At 43.0% G+C, this 27,908-nt stretch overlaps 1 protein-coding gene across 1 annotated transcript in view; it reads left to right on the top strand.

Moving 5' to 3' along the window:
- LYRM4 (LYR motif containing 4) overlaps positions 1-27,908 on the top strand; it is a 140,801-nt gene that overhangs the window by 24,183 nt on the left and 88,710 nt on the right. The window contains exon 3 of the mRNA XM_044294006.1: positions 1,155-1,275. Coding sequence (XP_044149941.1) covers positions 1,155-1,275 — 121 coding nt within the window. The remainder of the gene's footprint in view (positions 1-1,154; positions 1,276-27,908) is intronic.

Genomic DNA, 27,908 nt, shown 5'->3' with positions numbered 1-27,908 from the left:
GTTACATTGGATTTTGCCGTGGATTTGGCTGTGGATTTGCCGATAATTTCATCCCCTGCATCACAAAAGCTGTAAACTGTGGAGCAAATCTGCAGCATAAATTGACATCAGTTTCTAAAACCCATTGCAAGTCAATGGGGGACGGATCAGTTTTCTTTTGTGTCAGAGAAAACTGATCTGTCTCCATTGACTTACATTGTGAGCCATGACGGATCCGTCTTGCTCCGCATCCCAGGATGCACTCAGAAACGCTGCTTGCAGCGCTTTTGTGTGCGTCATGGGAACGCAATGAAACGGAACGCAATGAATTCTGGTGTACTCCTTTTCCTTCAGTTCAGTTTTGTCCCCATTGACAATGAATGAGGACAAAACTGAAGCGTTTACCCCCCGGGGTCCTCCAGCGACCACTCTCACCGCTCCGTTCTCCTTGTAGCGTTATGCCCCCATTGTATGTGATGGAAATGTCCCTTTAATGTCAGTCTCATAGGAATGAATAGAGAATTAACTGACTCCCTGTCTTGTGTCAGTTGAACATCAAAGTGTTGGTCACATGGCACAGCTGAGAATTAGAAGGGAGGTTATAATTCTCAAATACAGTCACTGGTAAGAAGATTGCCTTCACTACAGTTTACATCATGTACCTTTCTAACAGGTCAGAGAATAAACATTTCTGTGGGAGTGCTTCTTTAATAAGTCTCCCTCATTGTGTGTATTCAAGTCACCATCTAAAAAAATTACACATATAATAGACTTAAATAATGACAAACAGTTGTCGGCTGAACCTGGCAATTTTGCCATTACCAATAAATGTTTAATATGTATGAGGGCCTCCAACACCCCCCCCCCCCCTTCCCCCATGGCAGATATTGGGGACAAGAAGGATGCATTAGATGGATTTCAATATGCCCGCGTTTGGCCGTCAACTGTCTGGGTATATCATTACATTCAAGATACCTTGGTTTTCTCACAGGCCCTTCCTTTACCACCATCTGAACCTAGAGCATTTGTACTTGCTCCATCTAGCAAGATGTTTGCCACATTACAGAGACATCTAAGCACAAGTGGTGGTCACCTTGATGTCACATGGACTATTACTATATACATTCTCAGCCGTATTTTCTGTGCATGGTGAATATTTACTCTTCTGTTTCCAGAACCTATGCTATCCGAAGAGTAAGAGATGCCTTCAGAGAGAAAAAGAGCATTGACGATTTCCATGAAATCCAATCTCTCATATACCGGGCCAAAGAAAACCTGGGGATCATTCAGCGTCAGGTAAGACCAATGTTATTTGCTAACTGACATTCTGGGGGCAATTTATTAAGAGTGGCATTTCATACACCAGTCTTGATCTAGTTTGCACGGGGGTAACCTATTTTATTAAGAGGCCCTCTCTGGCCCTCCATGTGGCTCATAGTTGGCATAGATTAGAGCTATAACCTATACCAGCTTCTGGCATAAATTATAGTAAATTTGTCAGACTGCTGAAGGCCATGCCACAACCAAAGGGATAAAAGTGGTCTGAAAACACTTAGAAGGAGCACTTTTCGTACAAATGGTGCTTGCACAAAAAAAATTCTTTTTTGACTCCCTTTTTCTTCCTCATCGGTACCATAGCTTCACTCTATCTCTGGAACTCCAACAGAAATGAATAGAGCGACTGCGTACATGCCAAGCTGGCTGCTCCTTTCATTTCGTCGGGTTTCCCCGGGAACGGGTCCCCCATTCTTGTGATTAGTGGGAGTACCAGCGGTAGCACCCCCTGATCTAATAGTTATCCCCCATCCTGTGCATAGAGGGTAACTTAATATAACCAGAATACTCCTTAAAATATATTTTTACTGTGTAAAGTTCCATTGAGCGACCATCCTTGGCATCTGCACATGACAGACAATTGCCATGGAAAATCTCTCTTCTGTAGTAGACCAGTTGGAGTAATTTGCCAGGTAACGCTACTTTCACATCTGCGTCTTTGCTGGATCCGTCAAGGGATCAGCGAAAATGCATCTGGTACATCATACAACCGTCTGCATCCATTCAGAATGAATCTGGTTGTATTATCTCTAAAATGACCAAGATGGCAATAAAACCATTGTAAGTCAATGGGCGCCGGATCCGTTGTGTCCGAGAAAACATTGTGTTTCATGACGGATCCGTTTTGCTCCGTCTCCCATAACGCACTCAAAAACTCTGCCTACAGGGAACGGAACGGAATGTATTATGGTGCACTCTGTTCCATTCAGTTCAGTTTTGTCCCCATAGACAATGAATAGGGACAAAACGGAAGCGTTTTCTTCCGGTTTTGAGATACCATGACGGATCTCAATACCGGAAAGGAAAACGCAAACGTGAAAGTAGCCTAAATTCTTGCGGATCTATGAGACTGGTTTTGTTTTATGCCGGACTAATATGATCAGACCCTGGGCTAATGGAGTTCTGCTATAAAGTGTGCATACGTTTTTGGAATCTTTTATGCTTCTTTCAGTGTGTGTTGATATTCCACAGTTCCCAACTTAAATTATGTGACCTTTATTTTGTTCCAATCATTGTTTACCCCCTATTCTAATTGCATTAATATTTGCTTGAAATCTATTTGCACTTAGCAACAATATTGGAAAAAAATGTTTAGACCTAGTAAATGAATTGAATAAAATCAGCATGATGGCTGTAGACTGCTTTAAATCAAACCAGTCAATAGTACAATTGATTAAAGTGAAATAATTGTACGCAGGAGATGCTATGCTTTTGTTTGGCTCTACATGGGGCTTTCGAAAATGTTTCTGCTGTTGTATGGCGGTATTAATTATTTGTAGTGAAAATATTACCGCCACAGCGTCCCACTTTACATTTGCAGTGTGGGGGTTTTGTGTTTGTTTCCAAGTCATTTATTAAGACAACAATGGGTGACATTTCTAAAAATCTGTATTCTTTAGAAACCAACCCAGTTCTTTAGACCACACAAGCTATAGCTGTACTCAATTCAGAAACACTTTTGACCAGCTTGGGTTTTTAGAAAAATAATTTTGGGCTTATTATTTTATTTCCGCATTTTTGACTTAACATTTGCTATAAGTATATTTGTCAGAGCTTTCATGTCTTGGTATATCATAGTAGGGTTGTTGTGGGTATCGAAATATCGATACTTTTATCCCGGTTCAGTACCAGGATTTGCCATTTTATCGATACTAGAATGCGCAGCCCAGTATTAGAGAACATGGAGCGCGCTGCTGTCAGCGCGCGCCATGTTCCCTCTGCAGCATGGGGAGAAAGAGTCACTCTCTCCCTCCCCCGGTGCCGCCGCTGCCAATGAGGAGAGAGGAGCGGGCGCACTGCGCCTCCAATGAAAATTATGTCTAATAAAGATACAGAAGGCGGGTGCGGTGGTAGAATCACATAGTCTGCACCCGACCTCTGTGACAGGGAGCTGGGTGCAGGCTGTCATTCTGCCGCCACACCCACCTACTGTATCTGTATTAGATGTTAATTATCATTGGTGGTGCAGTGCGCCCCCCCCCCCCCCGATCCCCAGCAATAAAATCATTGGTGGCGCAGTGCGTCCCCACCCCCTCAACCCCCCCAGTATTAAAATCATTGGTGGCAGTGGCCACAGGGTCCCCTCTCCCCCTTCACTGGTGGCAGTGGCAGCTTCTGATCGGAGCCCCAGCAGTGTAGTCCTAATAGTTCATAGGACATGTTCTATCTTTCAACGGAACGGAAACGGAATACACACACAATTTTTGGTGGCTCATAGGTTGTAGTCCATACAGCACCAAATCAAGTACAGCCTTCTGTGTTAAAAGGGGTTTTCTGGGATTTTATATTTATGGCCTATCCTCAGGATAGGTCATCAATAACAGATTAGCCGGGGTCCACCTCTCGGCACCCCTGCATATCCGCTATTCTTCAGTAGCGCTGACAATAGGGTCCACAACTTGGTAGTTTAGTCAGTTGGGTAGTGGACAGAGTTAGTTGCTGCAACACTGCTCCGTTTTTAGTAAGTACAGTGGACAAAGCTGTGCAGTTCCTAAGGATAGACCCTCAAAAAATCCTGGAGAAACCCTTTTTTTTGGGATCTCCACTGCTCCTGTTTCAATGCTTCATGGTCTTCTGCAGATGTCTCTACTTCTGATGACTCACGGTCCTCTTCTGATGTCTGTACGGACACACCGTAAATGACTGCCCAGTCAATCACTGACAGAGGTGATCCACCACTGTGGCCAGTAATTGGCTGAGCAGTCATTTTGTGTGTGCTGTGAGGGACCAAAATTTAGAGATGGGTGGGGAAATGTGATGGGGGATCGGTTAGGTGAGTTTGACTTATTTTTTTTTATTTTTTTGCACAGTTGTGACCTTTTTTTTTTTTTTGTAGTGTAATTAATTGGTCGGACAACCTGTTTAAGGTGCATTATTTTACACCATTCTGAGCCTTAAAAAATTTGGCCAGACATCCCCTTTAACAGATGCTGCGAAAGACTTCAAACGCATTATTGGACCTATTATCAGTGCAGACATTTGCACTATAAGATTTGTTACCGATTTCAGCATAAGCGATTACCTGTAAGAGACCATTTTTTTGGTTACAATTGTTTTTACATTTGTAGACCAACCAGACCAACAAGTGGTGCCCAGTATTAGTGGCCAGTGCACAAAATGCAGGATTTTAGGATTATTTATAAATCTAGATCGATACTCATTTAGGGCTAAAAATCTTTTTTTCAATTGATCTTTGTTAAAAACGTTTAGTTTTTTCTCAACAGCTCTTTCAGTACATCTACAGAGCGTTGCTCCCACCTTCTCAGTAAATCCTTCAGATGGCTCCTTCTGACAGCTCCGTCTGCAGGCATTTTCTCTGTTCTCCAGACAGCTCATAAATGCCCGTTTATAGCTAAATTCTTATCAACCTGATAAGATTGTAGCTATAATGATTGTTTATGAGCTGTTAGGAAGGTGAAGATAAGGGCTACAGATGGAGCGGTCAGGGCAGCTCTCTGATGAATGCACTGCGAAGGGGGAAGCAACAGTCTGTAGAAACCCTGCAGGTGAAAGCTGTAGATGAAACACTGTTTAAAATGTTTAAATACGACCAACGAAAAAAATTATTTTAGCCTAAAATGAGTAGAATGCAAAAATAAAAAATAAGTTCCTAAAGGTGTCCATAGCACATTAGTCATGCATGTCATCTCAATATGTGTATCCTTTTGTACTGTTAATACATTTCATCAGTAGTTTGGTATCTGAAACTTATCACACTTATGGTCCCTTTGTGTGGTACTTCCGAATAAAATGCTGATTAAATTCTATGCAACAACCAGTAAATGAGTGCAATTGTGAGACTTGTGCTAGCTTTGCAGAACAGAGGCCCCTGGTTTGAAATTTGAGATTTGGGAACTGTAGGTGCACATCATTAGTGCCATGCAGGCCTGATGTACGGTGCTATTAATCTATGTATAAAACGGCATTATCTGGAATTGGACAGTTTGATAAAGATCCTTGTGTTCTGTAATAATAATTGAACAAAGTTAGTACAGAGATACATTCTCGATTGATACTTTGATTGATGGGGTAACTGGGACTTTTTTGTTGCAGACAAATTGCTCTTCTATAATGCCATGAGTAATCACAGCATGGGTGATAGCAGAATATTAAGCGCATATCGGGAAAGGCATTTGTGAGGATGCTTGCTTGTATCTGCAGCAAATAATAAAAATACCCAAACATTGCGCTCTCTCCGCTATCGTAATGTAATGGTATAATTGGGCAGCATGGAAGGGTTAAAAAGTCTATGCTATGGCTCTAATTTAGTGGGAGTTTTACATTTATTATGGTGGCTTCTATGGTATATAATGACTCATGTCAAATTTAAAGGGGTTGTCCAAGACACTTAAAATCACAGTAAAAGAAGGGATGTGCTAAAGTAACAAAATAAATATTACTCACCTGGAAAATGTGCTGATTGGCTTCAATGGTCACATGCAAATAGTCTCATCATCATGACTGCAACAGAGACCAGTGGGAGAATTGGAGCAATGGAGGATTTTTCATGTAACACAAACATCTCATTATCCGTTGTATTACTAAAATACACAGGATAACTTATTTCCTGTTGCTTGTATAGTGTCCATATTGCCAGGCTGTTCCGAGCAGGCGCAGGCATCGCTCCACTCTCCCTGTGTGTATTAATACTAGTCCTCAGTAAACTTTCTTTCAGCACCGCAAGAGTTAATCCTTTCCTCCTGTCCAGGTCTCCATATTTAGCTGGGCTGGTGTTCCATCTCTTCATCTGAGCTTTGAGGTTTTCTGGTTGCTAGTAACCAGCGAAGGTCATCTCTTCTCTGAATACCTGTGTAATGAACCTTGTCTGTCCACCGATTCAGCTCCTTGCCACGTGCCCCAACCTTGGAACTGTGATGTACTCTACCTGCCCCGACCTTGGAATTGCTGTTTAGAATACGCAAGTACTCAGCCTCACTGACTGTGGACCTTGGTGCTTTGCAGCAGTGTCTCTGATCCCCGTGGTTTAGCTGACATCTACACCAGAAGTACTCCAGGAGGTAGCGGCCTTAATAGTTCCCTGCGGCGAAGTCTAGATCCCTGTAGAGGGTAAAGGGTTAATACCAGGGAACCGCCAGGACAACACCCTTAGGTTTAGCCCAGAGTCAAACTGGTTAGTTGGCACGGTGGGGCTACACCCTTTATCCGTTACACATACATTTAGCAGCACTGTATAGATTCTGATACGTGAGAATGTATATGGGTCATGTGATGCATGTGTGAAACGGCCTTGTGAACAACATCAAACTGGATCACATCTCCTGATCTGGCAGGCTGTTCTGGCGGAGAACAGCCTGTCGGAGTTTACTGGATTTGGCATTGCCCGATACTTCCGTTCACACGGACCACATAGACTATAATGGGATCCATGCCGGAGATCGACCAGATTCCTGCCGGAAATGCTTTTAAAGAAAGTCTTTTACATATGGGTAATATATCCAATACTCCTAAAAGGATCAAAGCTGTAAAAGTCACTCTTAAAGGGCTGATGTCATCAGGAACATTAATTATTAAACTGGCTGACTTTAAACATGTGCTATTGTCAACTGAAGCCAACAGTCGCTGTTCCTTCTTTCTATGTGCCTCTGTTTTTGTGAAAAATGAACTCTCTTCAATAGAAGTGGCTATCCTCGTCCGCAATAAGAACCGGAATAGGCCACGTTCTATGAATTGAGGAATGGCCACACGGATCAGCAAAAAAAAAACACGGATATGTGCTTGGCACTAGGGTTGGACGATATCAAAAATATTCCCACGATAACGATATTAAGAAATTTATCGCGATAAATGCCCATTTAGAAGAAAAAAACACTTGGGGCCACAAGGAGACATTATACTGTATGGGGGCAGCCACAAGGAGACATTACACTGTATGGGGGCAGCCACAAGGAGACATTATACTGTATGGGGGCAGCCACAAGGAGACGTTACACTGTATGGGGGCAGCCACAAGGAGACGTTACACTGTATGGGGGCAGCCACAAGGAGACGTTACACTGTAAGGGGGCAGCCACAAGGAGACGTTACACTGTATGGGGGCAGCCACAAGGACACGTTACACTGTATGGGGGCAGCCACAAGGAAACGTTACACTGTATGGGGGCAGCCACAAGGAGATGTTACACTGTATGGGGGCAGCCACAAGGAGACGTTACACTGTATGGGGGCAGCCACAAGGAGACGTTACACTGTATGGGGGCAGCCACAAGGAGACGTTGCACTGTATGGGGGCAGCCACAAGGAGACGTTGCACTGTATGGGGGCAGCCACAAGGAGACGTTACACTGTATAGAGGCAGCCACAAGGAGACACTACTGTATGGGAACAGCTACAAGGAGACACTACTGTATGGGAACAGCTACAAGGAGACACTACTGTATGGGAACAGCTACAAGGAGACACTACTGTATGGGAACAGCTACAAGGAGACACTACTGTATGGGAACAGCCACAAGGAGACACTACTGTATGGGGCGGCCACAAGGAGACGTTACACTGTATGGGGCTGCCACAAGGATACGTTACAATGTATGGGGACAGCCAGGCAGCCACAAGGAGATGTTAATTGTTATACTTTTATATGTCATTTTTCACCATTTCGGGTATCTGTAACTAGTCAATTGACTTCTAGTAACAACAAAACCATTACAGAGTTAATTCTGTACCAGAACGAGTGGTTTATAGTAGAGATGTCCCGATACCGTTTTTTTTTTTTAGACAGAGTACGAGTACCGATACTCTTATTTAAGTACTCACCGATACCAATTACCGATACCAATTATAACAATTAAATAACAAATTTATTTTGTGACCACTGACCAACCAAAAGTCCAAAAAACAGCCCCCAGCCTCTGATCATCCTCCCAGCTTCTGATTAGCCTCTCATGTGCCCCCCAGCCTCTCCCTCTTATCAGCCCCCTCTGGTAACTCAACCCCCTTCCCTATTAATCATTGGTGGCAGTGGCCACAGGGTCCCCCTCCTGCCCCCCCATCATTGGTGGCAGTGGGCAGTGCGCCCCCCTCCCCAGTATTAATCATTGGTAGCAGTGGCTACAGGGTCCCCCCCTCCCATCATTGGTGGCAGTGGGCAGTTCTGATCGGAGTCCCAGCAGTGTAATGCTGGGGCTCCAATCGGTTACCATGGCAGCCAGGACGCTACTGAAATCCTGGCTGCCATGGTATATTAGTGAGCAGCATTATACTCAAGTGCGCCGTGGCCGTCGGGTGCTCCTTCTTCTCATAGGTCTGTGCGGCGCATTGCTAATCCTATAAGCATTAGCAATGCGCCGCACAGACAGAAGAAGGAACGCTCGGCGGCCATGGCACACGTGAGTATAATGCTGCTCACTAACATACCATGGCAGCCAGGATTTCAGTAGCGTCCTGGCTGCCATGGTAACCGATCGGAGCCCCAGCATTACACTGCTGGGACTCCGATCGGAACTGCCCACTGCCATCAATGATGGGAGGGGGACCCTGTGGCCACTGCCACCAATGATTAATACTGGGGAGGGGGGCGCACTGCCACCAATGATGGGGGGGGGACCCTGTGGCCACTTCCACCAATGATTAATACTGCAGAGCCTGAAGAACATTACCGGCACCCGACCTCTGACAGGACGCTGTGATCCGTGCAATTAACCCCTCAGGTGCCACACCTGAGGGGTTAATTGCGTGGATCACAGCGTCCTCTCAGAGGTCGGGTGCCGGGAATGCGAGTCACAGAATTCCTTCCCCCACGCCGAACTGCTAAGAGTGCCGCCGCAAGCGGCCAGCAGTTATCGGCAGTGGTATCGGGGACATTTGCACGAGTACAAGTACTCTGCAAATGTCCAGTATCGGTTCATTCAGATTTTGAAGCTGTCAGCGCACATGACCGCTTCTATGACGTCACAAAATACCACGGTAATTAGGAAACAGCGATATTGCCGGGTTTTTTTTATACCGCGGTATATCGTGATACCGGTATATCACCCAACCCTACATGGCACCATAGAAGTGAATGGGTCCATGTGCTGTCTACAAGAAATGTGGATTGCAGACGGATGAAAAATACAGTTGTAGGCATGTTCAAGCCTGTGGTTTCTGCAGGGTATTCCCAGTTTAATGCTGACAAAATCTCCCTAATTGAAAGTGAATGTTGGTATTGTAGGCATTTCATTGTGTGTTAGTCAGCAGGAAACTGTTATTGATGGTCATTGCTTATGCCAGTGCACCTCTGGGTAAATAATCAATCTTGGGGTTTTCTAATTGGCATCAATAATGTGCTTAGATTTATCAATATTTCTTAACCGCCAAGCTTTAACAATGGACTTAGCAGGATAAATCAGGCTCATGTGTGAGCGGGAACAGACTTCTGAATCTCTCATGCTTTGTGTAATTTTATGGCAGTCATGAGAATGTGCTGAAGATTAGTAAGGAATAAGTGGAAATGCTGATTAAAACAAATCATTTAATTAGAGCCTCGCTGCACTGCAGAAGCCGGATAGACTACACATGGATTAAATGCTAACTCTGTTTATTGCTTTTCTCGGAGCCTCCCTCTTTGCTAGCTTCTGTAAGCTGTGGAACTTCAACAGGTTTTTCCCGGAGTTCAGAAATTCAAAACTTTTTTGGGCTGATTTGTTCTTGACTAGCATCCAGTATTCATGGCAGGAGTTGTTTTTTGTGCTTCAGCACTTCCTTGCTCAAAGTGTGACAGTAGTTAAACTGATGTCCTCAGCTTACATTCCCTGCTTCACCTTCACCTCCTGGTTCAGGACCTGTTCTCTCCATGGTCATCATGTGTGTGGGTGGGGTAAAGTGAATAGGAGAGAGCTGCAGTACCACTCACGGCCACTAATCCATATACAGCGCTGTGCCTTTTCTGGAGCCCCGCTGCTTCTTCAGCCAGCTAATCAGGGAGGTTCCGGGAGTCAAACTCCCACTAATATTATTATTTTTTATTATTATTATTATTATTATTATTATTATTAATGTGTAACTGATATCATCTATAGTTTTTTTTTTTTATTGTTTTTGTTAATGTGTAGGCACAGAGACCGGGAACATTTTTCAAATATAGTTTATTTAGGGAAATCGTATATTTATACCAGAAAACTTGGGTTGAATTGTCCCTTAGCAGCGCTCTCTCAATGGAGCTATGCTAAGGGACATCCATCCTCCTAATACAACACCGTGCAGCACTGACTAGGAAGACGTGCTGGGATGGGAGCTGCTGGGCATCTGCCCACACTGCTCCCTCACAGACTGGGGACAGTACATAAATATGTTTAAATATCTATATATATATATATATATATATATATATATATATATATATATATACACACACCCCTAGGTCTCTTGCTGATCAGTGTGGCGGCCAGCATTCATATGTGCAGCCACATAATTGACTTGATGAAGGGCTCCAAATGTCGTCATAAGCCCGAAACGTTGCCACGCTGATGTGCACTAACCTGTCTGGATGAATAAATCCTTCACTTTGATATCATTTATTGGAGTGCTGTCTGAGTATTATATGTTTAGAAGATTTCGATCCTGGGGTGGAGAAGGGATCAAAAAGGAACGTGCACCTAGAAAAGGCCTTACAATTGAAGAGTGCTGTGGCTCCTGCCAGTTCATTACTGATCAACGTGGCTGGTGCTGTCAGTGAGCTCTTCTCCTGTACTCCTGGCGAGCTGAGTAACTTACCAGCCATTGGGAGAGGTGTCTGAGCAGTAAGTGCTCGCTATTGGCAATGCAGGGAGGTAGGGGGAAGCTGTTCTACTGTATATAGGGACAGTAATGCGTCTTTCTAGTTAGTACAGCGCAGCAATGTTCCCTATCTCTGTCCTTACACGTTGGCAAAAAAAAAAAATATGAAAATTACTTTAATGATCTTGATGAATATTGTAATATCTTAATAGGTCAAAAATCTAAACTCCCTGAAAACTAATTTAAAGGGGTTATGCCAGGAATGTATTTTTTATTTTTATCCCTAAGGGCTCATGCGGCCCCTTTGCGGAACCATTCACTTCAATGTAAATGACTCTGTGTGCATTCTGTGTCCACATGGCCGTGCCGCAAAAGAACATGTCCTATTATTGTTCGCATTGCAGACAAGGATAGGACTTTTCTATTATGGGCTGGACGTTTTGCGGAATGCTTATGGCTGGTATCCGTGTTTTGCGGACCTGCAATTCGCGGACTGCAAAAAAGGCAACGGTCAAAAGGAGTCGGGTCCCCGGTTTCCCTCTCCGAAAGGATTAGTACTGTGCATGTTGGTCCACCACTCCATTCACTTTTGTGGGACTGATGTAGAAAGCACCACTGTAGAAATCAATGAAGCTGCAGATTGAGATGCGCACTACCGCTCCAATCAGAAAGGGATCTTGAGGACTCTCCATTCTTGACTGCTGAGACCAGGGGCTGACTGGAAACTTAAAGTGGCACTGGAAAAGGAAAATAAAAGAGGCTCCATTTTGTAGGCAGGTCCAAATTAACAGAAGGCAGGGCAACAATACCATAGAGCAAAATACCTTTCCAGCAGAACCAAATAACACAGTGTAGCACAATATACTGCTCCAAAAGCTGGCCCTCTGTGGTGGCCATCAATAGCTACCATCTTCTGTCCTCCTCCTCCAGTTGTCTATGGAGCAGGGAGCTTAGGAGGTGAGGTGCGGGCCACAGCAGTTGGTGGGCATGTGCGGTCGCTGGCTGGGTACATGAGTACCTGATTCTCACAGCGTTAATTACTGTGGAGAGCTCATTATGCACCCAGTCAATAGCAAAGAGGAGGACCAGGGTGGCCCCCTGGGAAATTTCCCTGTAGGGTCTATGGCCAATCTGCCCCTGGCTGAGACCCCCAGTGATCATGTGGAGCGGCGATAAATGCTTTTCATGGGATAACCCCTTCAAGTGATAAACACAGGGAGATGTGCTGCCAACAAGCAAGCACATTTTTGCTTGCCTATACAATGCGATCTGCCAGCAAATGAGTGTTTGCATATTCCCCTGGTGATCATCAGCATTGTTTGTTCCCGATCTTCGCCCTGTGTAAAAGGGCCCTAATACTTTTCAAGAGCTAACACGTTCCACAGCGGTTCCTGTGCTCATTATTTACGTGATACATGCACTCCCCTTGCATATATCTACAGGACATTATCGAGCCATCCCATTGTGGTTGGTTAATAAAACAGATCCAAGTAAAAGGTAGCACAGAAATGAAATGGAAACCTAACAAAATAGTTTTTTTGGAAGTACAGTAAATGCCAATATTATAAAATATTCCAGAAGCGCTATATCTGCCTCCTTACTGTAAAGCAGCGGTATAGCAGCAGAACCGCAACACAACTGATGCACTATGGTGCTAAGATAATGAGAAAATCGTTGATACTGCGCTCTAACTTATTGGGCATAAATCGATTTTATGCCCAATAAGTTAGAGTGCGGTATCTCCGATTTTCTCTATCTAAATACCAATATTATATTCATATGGTTCTAATTTGTGAGGGTATCTGTGGCACCTCTCCTATGTTCTGTGAAGCGTAATATTTTTTTTGTAGCTCCAGTGTTGCAGTTTGCTAGGCAACCTTGTTCTTATGTGCGGTACAAGAGGCTGATAAAATAGCTGCATTGCAGAGACTGCCTAAGTATCATGTTTCAGGTTACAATCGTTACTCGATAGTCTTTTTATCTGCCCGTCTTGTCCTTGCAGAATGAATTTAGTTTTCACAAAAAGTTAGTTTTAAAAAACATAAAATTGTCGGCAAAATGACGCACAAAGGACTTTTGTAAATCACAGCCATTGTAAGCTTTGCAGGTTTGTTAGTGTTCTTATATATATATTTTTTTATACTAGATACTGTTCTCCTCTTAAACAGAATAGTGAAAGAGATGAGAACCATGCAATTACCTCACTAAAACTATTATGCTCCACAGATAAGGACGGCGGGATGACGTGAGTACGTCGCGTCTCGCTCTCCCCTCTGTGCTGGCCTCCTCCCTGCAAGCGCTGATGCCCTGACGCTGAACAGCTGACGCCGGCGTCCTCCTCCCAAAGCTCCGACGCCCTGTGCCGAAACAGCTGATGCTGGTGCCTTCTGATGCGCCGAGCTCCGATGCGCTGAGCCGGACAGCTGATGAGGAGAGCAGAGCTGCGTGCCCGGTTTGACTCTCGCACAGCTCACGTCTCCGCATGTTAAGTGGAGGACGTTGCTGCCGGCCGCGGCTGTCTCACTCTCTGGTCTGCTCTAGACTTGTTTGCCCTGCGTTGCTTCATCCGTTTTACCTGTTTGATTTTGATCTGCTTGACCTCGTGATTGCCCGTTTGGCTCTTCTTTGCGGCCCCTGTCTGCTGCTGCTGCCTCGCTGCTCTGCTTGACGCTGGATTAGTGGATTGCCTGTTCCTCCGGATTTTCGCCTTGCTGGGTTTCTCCTGCCTCCTTTCTGCTGGCGTGCTGGTGTGCCTGCTGCTGGACTCCTTGACCCCCTGCTATTCGCCTGCTATCGGTCTCTCTGCCACTCGGACGGATATATCATATCTATACCACGGCTTGGACTTGCTGCTACGGCCACGGCGGATACTGGGACTACAACGTCGTTCACGTGAGAACTGAACTTTGATTTCGTACTTATCGTATTGTTAATGTGGCGCGGAGATAGCTTTTGCCAAAAACTGCTCCCTGCTGGTGGTTAAAGGGAAAAAAAAAAAAAAAAACAGAACTAAAGGAAAGAGAGAAAAAAAAAAAAAAAGAAGGGGAAAAGGAAAGGGAAAAAAAAAATATACTATAAATAAAAACAAAATATAGGCGAGGGGAAAGGAATAAACAAGGGGAAAAAATAAAAGGAAGGAGGGGGGAGAAAAGGGAGAAGGGGCGATAAAGAAAAAAAAAAAAATATATATATATATACAATATAAAGTGTTGGAAATGGCCCCAAAACGACGGTCAATTGACTCTTCCACTACTAAGCTGGGGGCTAAGACTCCAGAGAACAAAATCGATAAATTTTTAAAATCGCCCTTCTTAGTTGAAAAAAACCCAGCTAAAACCAAACCTCCAGCCAAGATGAAAAAACTGGCGAATACTCGTCAAAATGCTGATCTCTCTGAGGATGGATCAGAGGACGTTGACCAGGAGGGAGGCGAGGAAGGCTCCTCTACACAAATACGAACGGAATACGACCCATCGGTTTTGGACAAAATCCTTTGCGCTGTGGAAAATAATGGCACTTTGGTGCAGGGAATGTCCACGCAATTGGGGTCAGTGCAGAGCGATATTTCCTTAATAAGAGAAGATCTAGGAAAGATAAGGGAGCGAGTTCTTAGCGCGGAAAAAACCATTGATTCCCTGCAAACAGGCATGGGCATGCTAAAACCCAAAATGATAACCCTGGCATCAGAAAATCAAGCACTACAAAATAAGCTAGAGGACCTAGAAAACAGGTCAAGGCGCAATAATGTGCGCATAATCGGTTTCTCTGAAGGAGCTCAGGGCCGACAACTAGAGGAAGAAATTAAAGATGTAGTCATGCACAGCTTTGGGAGTGAGAACTTTTCCCCTATGTTCCAAATAGAAAGAGCACACCGAATACCAGGAGGGAAGCCCATACCAGGGAGACCGCCGCGTGCAATTTTAATCAAACTGTTATTGTCTGCTGATAGAGACATGATTTTGAAAAGAGCAAGAGAATGTGCACCCATTGAATATCAGGGTACTAAACTGCTCTTTTTTCCTGATTTTGCGCGGCAGACTCAGGAGAAAAGAAGAAACTTTATAGAGATAAAGAAACGATTGGCGGCTAAGGAGATCAAATACTCTCTACAGTATCCAGCGAAATTGAGAGTAATCCACAACGGGACTTCACTTTATTTTGAGACACCACAGCAGGCGTTAAACTGGCTGGAGCAAATGGGCATCTGAAATTTTGTATTAGTAGGAATAAAGGGAAGGAAGGGAGGGAGGGGCGCCCAATGATATTAAACATTTGCTATAGCATCCAGCGATCCAAGAGTGATCCATAAGGGAACTGCTCAATCCTGTTCAGAGAGAAAGAAAGGAAAAAAGAAAAAAAGCTCAACAAGCGTCAGAACAGCTGGAGAAAACGGATATTATTATGGAAGGGAGGGGCCAGGGCAAGGGAGAACGGCCGGGGGTTTAGAGGTTCGCTGACCAGATCGGGCGGATCAATGGAGAGGGGAGCGGGATGGGCGGGCGGGAACCCACCTTGCAGGTTCGGGGAGGGTTTTTTTTTTTTTTTTTTTTTTTTTTTTTTTTTTTTTTCTCTCTTTATGCACAGTGAAGGATGTCTACTCGGATTGTAACCTGGAATATCAGAGGGCTCGGTGAAAGGGTAAAAAGGCAAGCCATTATGGATGCACTTAAACGATATCTTCCAGCAATTATCTGCATGGTAGAAACCCATCTTACCAAAGAAACCGTGTCCCGTTTGACAACGGGATGGCATTTGCAGTCCTATCACTCCACTTTTAGTAGCTCTTCTAGGGGTGTTTCAGTTTTGATCCATAACTCTGTGGACTTTATCCTTATTAAATCCTATATAGATGACCAGGGTAGATTTATTTTTTTGCATGGCAAGCTGTATGGCCATAGCTATATTCTCGCTTTTTTTTATATACCTCCGCCCTTTTCAATGTACCCATTGGTCCAGCTAATACTCTTTTTTGAAGGGAGATCAGAATGCCGGCTAGTTTTGATGGGGGACTTTAATGCAGTGATGGACCCCAAGAAAGACAGATTTACATTAGATGCAGAATGTGGGAGGAATCTATCTGCCTCCCCGCTGCCACAATTCTGCCGGGAAGTTGGACTGGTGGATATATGGGAACATCTTGGCGGAGGCAAGCGAGTATACTCTTGTGTTAGCAGGGGCGGCAGAGCTATGTCCAGAATTGATTTAGCATTTACCAATGAGAATAATCTCTGCAATATCCGTAAGATACGATATGGTGTAAGAACAATCTCGGATCACTCACCGGTATTGATTGAGGTTTGTATTGGGAAGAACAAGGATAATAGGGGGCTAGGATTTAAGTTGAACCCATATTGGTTTTCTATTATGGATAATTTACAGTCCACTAAATCATTGATATCCTTTTTTTGGGAAGTGAATCGCCCCTCTGCTAACATCAACATAGTATGGGATGCCCTGAAAGCATATCTGAGGGGGGTCTTCATAAGCGAGATTGCTGCAGCAAAGAGAACATTTAAAAAAAAAGAGGAGGAATTGACCAGGGCTGTAGCAGGCGCAAGCGAGCGTTTTATCGCCCAACCTACTGAGTATAATAGGGAGGAGATGCAGAAGGCCAGCTGTTCCTTGGATAAATACATAACAGAGAAAGCTACTCATAGAGTATTTTTCAAGGGTTTAAAATATTTTTCGGAGTCTGGACGCCCCGGCAGGTTGCTGGCTAGGATAATTTCACAACAAGGCAAGAAAAATCAGTCTATTGTTTCGATCCGTAATATAGCAGGGGAAACTATAACAGATTCAGAAGGAATTAGGGACACCTTCCTACAATATTTCACCCAGATATATAGCCCCTCTCCTGGCCTGCCGCCTGACCTAGCGACGCGGTTTCTTGAGAGGATCTCACTTCCTGTTTTAAATGAAGCTCAAATAGAATATCTGGAAGAGGAGTTATCCCTTTTGGAACTTCAAGAGGCTTTGGGATCCATCACGGGGAACTCGTCGCCGGGGATGGATGGCCTTCCATATGAGGTTTACCGCAAGTATAGCGATGTGATTCTCCCTCAACTTCTAGATGTCCTTTCTCAGGCAACACAGGGAGGAAATTTACCATGCACTATGATGGAGGCTCTTATTGTTTTAATTCCCAAAAAGGATAAGGATCCGTTAGAAACGAGCTCCTATAGACCGATCTCGTTACTAAACACAGATGCTAAGCTACTATCTAAAGTTTTAGCTAGGAGGCTTTCACAGGTTATATCAACTATTATTCACTCAGACCAAAATGGCTTTATGCCAAAAAGGGGCACTCACCACAATCTGCACAGGTTATTTATTAACATTCAGTCTCCGGGGTGTGGGGCCCGCTCCATCCTGTCGCTGGATGCCACCAAGGCCTTCGACAGGGTGGAGTGGACCTTTCTCTGGGCGGTAATGAAAAAAATGGGCTTTGGCCCCAGATTTATGGCGATGGTTCAGCTACTATATAGCTCCCCAACTGCTAGGATCAGGATTAATGATACGATCACAGAGAGCTTCTCCCTAGGAAGAGGCACCCGTCAAGGCTGTCCTCTTTCACCTCTTCTTTTTAATATTTATATTGAACCTTTAGCGGCCAGCATAAGACAGGATCTGCAGGTGGCTGGCTTCGGTTTAATGGGGAAGCATGACCGTGTATCCCTCTACGCAGATGATATTTTGATTTTCCTCCAGCAAACAGAAACTACTCTCCCCCGTATAATGGATTTGGTTTGTTTTTTTTCTGCTCCGTCTGGCCTAGAGATCAATTGGGAGAAGACTGCTCTCCTTCCTATAGACGAGCTGCGAGGTAATTGGGATGATCAGCTAACTGTCTCTGAATCAATAAAGTACCTGGGGATTTCAGTTTCTGCCAAACCTTTGGAATATTTACAACTTAACTTGATTCCCCTGCTGATAAAGCTGAGGGCCAAATCCAAGATATGGCAAAAAATTCTGCATACGAGAGCTGATAGAATTTCTTTAATCAAAATGGTAGTACTGCCCCAGGTTCTTTATGTCCTGCGCAACTCGCCTGTATGGATCGCAGATAAGTACTTTAGACTAATTGAGCGGATGCTTAACGATCTACTGTGGGGGAGGAAGCGCGTCAGACTGAAGGCGCTCTACTTCTCTATGCCCTATAGTCAGGGAGGCCTTAACCTCCCTTACTTTAGGGGCTACTTCATGGCCTCTCAGCTTTGCCTTTTTAGTGATTGGGAGAATAGCCATTTCTGCAATAAAGTGGTGAAAGACTCAGGCTTTACGGATTTCTTTACTGTATTGGAGTCCGACTATCTATTAAATTCACAGATCGGGTATACACTTTTTTGCAGAATGGCTATAAAGACCTGGCGGGTCATCAGGAGCTGGTGTGGAGTTGAGGCATCGCTTATTTGTACCCCATTGTGGCATAACCTAAAGCTTGTGAATATAAGGGACTTGAAGTGCTGCCAGTATTGGAGGACGAAGAAAGTTCAGTATCTACATCAGGTGGTTAGTGGTGGACAAATTCTGTCCTCAATGGAAATAGGGCAGAGGGCAGATATGGGTGAGGTGGCTTGGTATGCATATTTCCAATTGAGGTTTGCACTTTCTAGCACTTTGAATAGTCACCTTCTTTCTATAGATTCTCCTGAATTTTTACACAATCTTATTATTAAGAAAACTGCTACAAAAATCAAAATGTCATATTGTTATAGACACTTAATGAAACACTTTTTTATGGGTCTTCTTTCTCCAGGACAGAAGTCCTGGTCTTTGTTACTTTCAGAGGTGGGTCCCCCAGATTGGGAGACTATAGGGGAAAGCTTAAAATATGTTTCACACAATTTTAATCACACTGTTGTACAATTTAACATTCTGCACAAAATATATGTGACACCTATGTGGTTATATAGAAGAGGACTTAGGACCTCCTCTGATTGCCCACGCTGTGGCGACCCCGGGGCAGATCACCTACATCTGTTCTGGGATTGCCCGATGATGGGTAGTTATTGGAGATCAGTCCAGACCACCTTGGCTTGCAAACTGAATATGCTTGTTCCTTTGTCCCCCAGGATATGGGTCCTGGGAGACCTATCGGAGGTTAACTATCAGCCCATAAATCGTCAATTACTGATTAAGGTTATGTTCCTGGCCAGGCTTATTGTTGCTAGATTGTGGTTTAGCTCCACCATTCCAGATTGCGGTAACTGGATGGCTCTGGTTGAGAAGGTGAAAAACTACGAGAAGATTTTGTACAAACAAAGAGGAGCCTACTTAAAATGGATTGGTCTGTGGGAAGAGTGGGTTACGGTTTAATTAATTAATTAAAAATTTTTTTTTTTTTTTTTTTTTTTTTCTTTCCTGCAAGGCTGGGAGGGGGGGGGGGGGGGGGTTGGGGCGGGTTGGGGATGATCTATATTATAAATGTCATGCTGATATGTATTTTTGTATTATAAATAAAATATGGAGATTAAAAAAAAAAAAAAAAAAAAAAACTATTATGCTCCATTTGTTGCAGGAAAGGGGATAGTGCCAACATATTCCACAGCGCTGTTCAGAAATTGTGACCGCTCCCTAATAAAACTCACAATTTGGTTTTCCCAGCCAGGCACACCCAGGACAATTTTACGTAGCAGTATGTTTTTGCAGTATAGGACGAAACCAGAAAACTTGAAGGAAGGACAGACAAACACAACAAGAACAGCTCTGGAGCATATGTTATCCTTGGTTAGATAGGAGCACTGCAAGACAGGGCTTACCACTGTGCCAGCTTGCAGATACCTGTGGCCTGTCATCATACTGTGGCACCTTCAAACAGGGTAGTATAGTATGATCCCAGATCTACCTTGTAGAAATGAAGTGCTATAAAAAAATCTTAAAACTTAGACACCGAAAAGATCTACAGTGCTGTGCAAAAGTAGGTGGGTGTGGAAAATGCTGCAAAGTAAGACTGCTTACAAAAATAAGTGGTAATAGTTTATTTTTATCAATCAACAAAATGCAAATTGAATGAAGAAAAAAAGAAATCTCAATCAAATTAATATTTGGTCTGACCACCTTTTACCTCCAAAACAACATCAGTTCTTCTAGGTACACTTGCACACAGTTTTTGAAGGAAATCAAACATCTTGGAGAACTAACCACAGGTCTTCTGTGGATGTAGGCTTGCTCAAACCGTTTTGTCTCCTCGCGTAATCCCAGACAGATTTAATGATGATCAGATCAGTGCTCTGTGGGGGCCATATCATCACTTCCAGGATTCCTTGTTCTTCTTTATGCTGAAGGTAGTTCTTAATGACATTAGCTGTATGTTTGGGGTCATTGTCCAGCTGCAGAATAAATTTAAAGGCAAACTCCTCCCTGATGGAATTGCATGATGGATAAATACCTGCCTGTATTTCTCATTAATAATCCTGACCAAATCCACTACTCCATTTGCTGAAATACAATCCATAAGGGACCTCCACTACGCTTCACTCTTGCTTGCAGACACTCATAATTTAACTGCTCTCAAGCCCTTCAGTGAACAAACCTACCTTCTGTTACAACTAAATGTTTCAAATTTTGACTCGTCAGACCTGCTGCCATTTTTCTGTACCCCTGTTCTTTTGTCTTCAAGTCACTTGGCCTTGTTTTCATGTTGGAGCCAGTTTTGAGCTGATGTCACTGCTAGACATCTTCCAAAGGGATGCATGATGTGTCATTCATCTGCTGCACTATGTTTCCTTGGCCAACCATTGCATCTACAGACAGAGCTTGAACAGCACTTCTTGAAACTCCAGTCTACTGTGAAATCTTTGCTGATACAGTATAACAAACCTATGTCTTGTTGCTGTATTTAGGCTTGCCATGGTGTAGATGACGATTCCAGTTCATGCAAACTTGTGAAATTGATCATATTAACATATTTGTACAAAAAAAGGTAGAATATCTTGGTGACTCCTACCATTGAAGTATAGGTTCAGTTTACGCTCTCTCAAGTGGATTTAGTCTAATCATGAGAGATTTGTTTAATTTAGAGTTATTCACATGGCCATATTATGTCTGATCCCATCCTTAGCTCTAAATTATTCTAGCGGTCTAATCACAGCCACTTGAATATTTACCCCTCCTGTCACGCCATTGTGCTGTTTGTCCATTCCCGCCATCATATCTCCTCTCCTAGCAAGCAGGCCACTGGATTGTTTACTTCATGCTTCAGGCTGCTTATGGCTTTCCTTACCTCTTGGTGCATGTTTGATTAGGGCAACCTAATCAGTTCCCCGCAAATGGCTGCTTTTCCTGAGATATATTTGGCACCTTTGGTACTTGAGCAATAGTGTTCCTAGCTTGCCCGGTCCCTGCTTGCGTGTTTTGTGTCTTCTGCCTGTAAACTGTCATTTCATTGTTTTGACCCACTGCTGCCTGCCTTGACCTATTGCCTGTTTACCGGATTGAACGAAGTCTGCCCTGACCTCCATTTGTTCTCTGACTGAGACTTTTCCTGTTCCCTTGGTGCCGCCGGTGTCTTTTTGACCCACCTGGGTTAGCTATCACTGAATGGGGATTTCTTTGTGGGTCCACAAACGCTGCATTACAGTAGAGCTCATGCACATTAACATCCAAATGCAGAGAGTATGTCAGCTTGCAGCCATTGGTCACTTAATATAAATTTGGTAATTTCTTATATTTTCAGCATAAGATTAGATACTAAATAGCAAGACTGTGGAATCATTAAGCCAAACTTTTTTTCTTTCTTTTTTTACACACTCTTCTTAAATGGCTCATGTATAATAATTTGTAATATAAAATTAACTGTAGTAAAATGGTAACATCAGTTATGTCAATTTGAAGCCGGACTTGGAGTTGATACGTTCCCACTGACTCCACAGCCATGCTAAGTAACATTTCAGAAAGAAGGAAGCCATTGGACTTCTATTCACAATGCAGTTATTTATTCCAACTTGTTACTGTAGTATAATACAGGCAATGTTTTGACCATAATATACCTTTTATCAAGTCATACAAAACCCAACTGCCATGTAGCATTGTGGCAGATAATTAGTAGCCAGCCTAATTGAAAGTGGGACAAAATAGTTATTCCAAGCAAATAAGAAGATTTTCGTGTCAGATCATTGATAAACTCAGAGTGTACCTAACCTTACTACAAACTTTGCATTAATCAGTAGTACAGTGTGTGTGTGTGTGTGTGTGTGTGTGTGAACGAGGAATAACACTATTTCTCTCATTATATGACTTTGGCAGTTTTGTCCTCTGTATGCTAGATCTTCAGTTTGCAGTTCTGTCAGATCCGGTGGGTGTAGACTAGCTCCCATCTACTGTACACAGAAAGTAGAAAAGAATCCGCTTCCTAACTTTCCCATACTCACTCAGCAACAGCCCCAGGTCGTGTAGTGCATCACAGAAAGGTACTGACATGTAGTAATGAGCACTTGGACTAAGACAGGTTGCTTTAGAAGGTTTGGATATGGGGGAGAGTCTAATGTGCTGGGAAAGCGAGCTCCAGAAATATATTCTAACATACTTTGTAAAAAATTCAATAAGCTGCATCCAAAGCACCGCCACGTGGACAAAACATAACTATGGAGAGATTATGTGACACTATGATAAAAGATATAACAGCAATTTTATCACACAAGGATATGCCGAATAAAGAAAAAAAGATTGGCAAAAGTACTGCCAAAGGTACAGTATATCTCCTCAAATGATGACTTAAGGTCTTTAAGGAGTAGAGCTTGTGCTGCAGCACTATCCTGACAATGCTGTGCTTCACTACTTGAAGACTAAAGAAGAACATGAATCGGAGCAGGACAGCTGTGTAGATACCATACCAAAACAGGAAAATTACCACCATTTTTAAAGTATTGAGCCCAGAGGGAAAACATAAAAAATACCATTCACCCTAATATTGGATGAGATTTTGAGGCAGCTCCTTTGCAAGCTTTTTTTTTTTTTTTTTTTTTTTTTTTTTTGCCAAAGCCAGAAGTGGATTCGAAAGGAAATGGAAATATAAAGGAAGGATTTATACTTCTCTTTTCTGGTGGATCCACTTCTAGCTTTGGCTGAAAATCTTGCAGGCAGATGTACCTCAAAACTTTCCCTAAAAAACTTTGTGTGGCCGTATCCTACGCGTGTTTACCCAGCTCTAGCGATGATGTGTGTACAGAACATGTGATCACTGGATGCAACTGTCACCTAATTGGTGTAGATACGTCACCACTCAGTGCCCACATGTGTCCACACATTGTCGTTGAAGCTTGGTAAACAGAGACCAGGAAACCGGGAAGCTTTGGGTTCGATAAGGTGTTGAAATTACTTTATTATTTATGGCATTGTAAGCTGTCTCTACAATTTGTATGGGGCTTGACAAGCCTTTTAAAACTTTTAAATATATATTTTTGATCCCCTCTGGTTTAATAATTCTTCAAAGATAACATTTCAGTATTTTTGCACTTATCCTGATGCATATTGGTATTCTCAAAAGCTCCCAGAATCTTGTTTCCATAGCATTCATTTTCCATCTGGATGTACAGTAGAGTGATGACCAAGGTTATAAAAGTAAGTGTTCTTGAATGTCTGTTTGATCTTGCATTAAACCCTCAGATGATGAAAGATTGAGCAATATAAAGCTCAGAAAAAGCATTTCTTCAATATTTCTTGTGGCCTAGCGACATACAGAGCCCAGACAGCAGTTATTATTACTGCAGGCCTCTGCTGACAAGCTCGAAGGCTGCCTAATAGATTTGCTTTATTAAAGAAGGAAAACATTGTAAATGTGGCAAAGGAATGATGAAGATGAATAATTATAATATATGTCGTCTGTCGGCACTGCACTGATAAAATCCACGATGCCGGATGCCTGATATACTAGGCAACTGAAGTTCCCGAATATAATAATTATAATGGCTCTGAAGCTGTGGATTAACGAAGATTTGATGCGTGCTATTTCAGATTGTTTAGGGTACTTTCACGCTTGCGGCAGAGTGATCCGGCAAGCAGTTCCATCGCCAGAACTGCCTGCTGGATCCGGCAATCTGCATGCAAACGGACAGCATTTGTAGACTGATCCGGATGTGTCTCAGAAATGCATTGCAAGAACGAATCCGTCTGTCTGTTTGTCATACGGACAAACAGAAGGACGGGTCTGGCATTGTGGTATTTTATACATTCCTATGGACAAAAATTATTTAGGCAAGTGTTCAGTTTTTTTGGCCGGAGATAAAACCGTAGCATGCTGCGGTATTATATCCGTCCTGAACAGTCAAAAAGACTGAACTGAAGACACCCGGATGCATCCTGAACAGATTGCTCTCCATTCAGAATGCATGGGGATAAAACAGATCAGTTCTTATTTGCTGGAATACATGACAACTCTTAAAGGGGTAGTCTGGTTATATAAAGGTATTCCCTATCCACAGTTTAGGGCGTAAGTATTAACCGCTGGGACTCCCCACCAATCCCAAGAACGGGGAGAACCCCAAAAAGAACGTGGTCAGTCTGGCATGCATAAGGCCACTCATTCATTTCTATGGGAGTCCTGGAGATAGCCGAGCACTGTATCTCTGGAACTAATCTAATAGTTTTAGTTGGATAGAGGATAACTATATATAACCAGAATTCCCCTTTACGTGCTTATTAGATCGAGCGGTTATCATTAGAATTTTCATAAAATCATTTGAATTTGAGAAATTAGGACGAGCAATAAATTATTGCTAAATAAAGTGTAAATGTTCTAGGGGCAAATGATCGACAATAACAAATAGTGAAACAAATATTTCATGAACGTCTCTCGAATGTAAACGACTCACTAAATCATCCTTGCCCCTTGTTAATGAAAAAATATCTGACTAATTGGACCCTTAAATGGAAAAACTTTGTGACCTAAAATCTGCAAAAAAATAAAAAAAATAAAGAGAGAAACCATTTTCTGCATGTTCTTTTGAACCCCAGGTTAGGTTTGTAGTGCAGCTGTTCAACAGATGTGCTGGAGCAGTCTATGGATGCCTACATTAGGTTTAAAGGGGTTATTCAGAATCCAGGATCATCAATATCGGATCAGTAGGGGTCCGGTACCCGGGTCCCCAGTCGATCAGCTGTTAGAAGAGGCCAGGCCACAGCCTCTCCCTAGGCCAGTGCTGTCATCAGTCACATGGCCTAGTTGCAGTTCAGCCCCATTCAATTCAATGGGGCTGAGCTGCAGTACCAGTCACAGCCGCTATACAATGTGTGATGCTTGGTAAGCTGCTGGAAGGAAACAGTGCTTACTGAGGCTCCGGTAACCGCCACAGCTTCCTGAATGAAGCTGATCAGCGGAGGTGTTGGAACTCGGACAACTGCAGATGTGATAGTGACGACTTTCCAGGATAAGGGTCCATTCACACGTCCGTTTTTTCTTTCCTGATCTGTTCCGTTTTTTCAGGAACAGATCTGGACCAGATCTGGACCCATTCATTTTCAATGGGTCCTGAAAAAAATCTGACATTGTGCTGTCCGTTTTTTTTCAGGACCCATTGAAAATAAATGGGTCCAGATCTGGTCCAGATCTGTTCCTGAAAAAACGGAACAGATCAGGAAAGAAAAAACGGACGTGTGAATGGACCCTAACCCTGTACGGATAAGACAAATTTATCAAACAACATGTGACTTTTGATAAATGTGGCATAAAGTAAGTAAATGCAGACTCGAGCAAAACTGACTTCAAATATTCCCCTCATGATAAATTCCCCCAATAGGGTGGATTTATTAAGGTAAGTACACATGACTGTGTCTGGATAAAAAATAAAAATAAAAATCAATCTAACGCTCAATTAATTGTCCGTTACACTCATTTAATAAATAGTGTCAGAACACGGATGCCAGGTCTGACGTAGATGAATGGCACACGACCGCTCAGGCCAATGATTGGCTGCAGTGGTCGCATGATGGCATGTAACCTCTGGAGGCCCAGTGGGAACCAGAACATCAGGACGTGTAAAACATGAGTGTGGATTTTATTTTTTTTCTCAGTTTCATCCAACGCCCTGTTCTCTGGTACTATTTACACAGTCTTGGACATTTCTCACGGTGTCTAAATGGTATATTTAATTTGTTCACAATAGCGTGATTTATCCCTTTTTTACAGAAGTGGTAGCTGAAATGTTAGGCTTGGACTGTCTCATTTATCCCAGTATACCATCACCAACAAGTGATTGTCCTTAGAAGTTCGCCTTGGGAGAGACACTACTGTATTATACATAGCATTCCTCAGTTCCTCTTCCTGCTCCTTCATTTAATGATTAGCAGATATAGATTTTGCTGGCCGAGGCTTTGTGTTGAAGGTTGCAGAGCTCTGCCTTAGGCTTGGGGAGACGAGCAGAAGGCATAGAGGCACGCCGGCGTCTACTTACCCGGCCTCACAGAGAGACCGTTCAGAATTGATTATAAAATTGGTGTTTTGCTCCACTAAGGTGCTCTTACTAAGTATGGGGCTATTACCATCAAAGCGGCAGGGTGAAGAGAGATTAAGATCAATAAAGTAACGAGAATAACATAAATGGAAACCGCTGTATCACATGTTGTCCTCTCAGCACGAAAGACAAGTACCATGCTGACCATAGACTTTCTCCGAATTGTAGGAACGCTAAAAGGGATTGTAATGAACTGTATTCTCTTTCTTTAGAAAGTTTATGGAATTTAATTAATAACTAGATATTATTTAGAGCTGAATTTACCATATCCTGAAGTTAATTTTGTTTAGAAAAGAATATTTCTTTGAAAATTTGCAACAAAATAAATCCTAATCTACAAGCATAGTAAGGCTACATTCACATGTCTGTATTTTCAGCCGCATTTTTGCAGATTGCAAGTGGACACATTCATTTCTATGGGTCCGCAAAAACGTCAGACAGCACAAATGATAGAACATAGCCTATTCTTTGCCGTTTTGAGGACATTCCTTTAGCAGGGTCAGTGCAAAGTGCGAGATGCACACTTCCAGTATCCGTATTTCGCATCTACGCCGTTTGCAGACCACAAAACGGATACTGACTAGAGTAGAAAGGTCAGCGCAGACATAAACCCATCGGTGGTCCAGCTACTCACTCTCGCCATAGTCAGTTTGTCGGATTGATGGAGTACAGTGTTGCGTTGTTTCTGTCAGCCACATAGGCAGCACACATGCTTGACTACCACTCCATTCAAACTTTTGCAAGGCCCGATGGAGCAGGCAATTGTCGGGAAGGAGGCCTTCATCAGTGGAGGAGATAGCTGAATTTAGAAGAGGAAAGGCTTGACATGAGGATCTAAGAGCACTGTGAAGATATTTTTTCTTCACGGCAGATACACTGAAAGCAGCGGTAGAAAGTCAATACTTTTGCATGATTACTATTAATGACATATTAATATGACATTGCTGAAAAGTAGCAAATCTGGATAGTTACTCTATGCCTGAGCCATATATTGTGAGCAAACAGGATTATATTAATGTGTGCTATGCTCATTTTCTAAATCTTTCACACAAAAAGATCTTTTAGATCCGATCTGAATTTTACATTACAATTTTCTAAATTCCTAGTTGAATTGAACCCCCCCCCCCTTTTTTTTTTTTCCTTCATGCTTAATTCAATAATGCTCAATATAGGTAGTGATGCCTGTGCGATGGTAATTGCTCTCAGCAGGCTGGC

This window comes from Bufo gargarizans, chromosome 5 (genome assembly GCF_014858855.1).
Source record: "Bufo gargarizans isolate SCDJY-AF-19 chromosome 5, ASM1485885v1, whole genome shotgun sequence".
NCBI classification, from domain to species: domain Eukaryota; kingdom Metazoa; phylum Chordata; class Amphibia; order Anura; family Bufonidae; genus Bufo; species Bufo gargarizans.
Note: the sequence above shows the minus strand (reverse complement) of the source record. Positions and strands in the feature narration are given on the sequence as shown.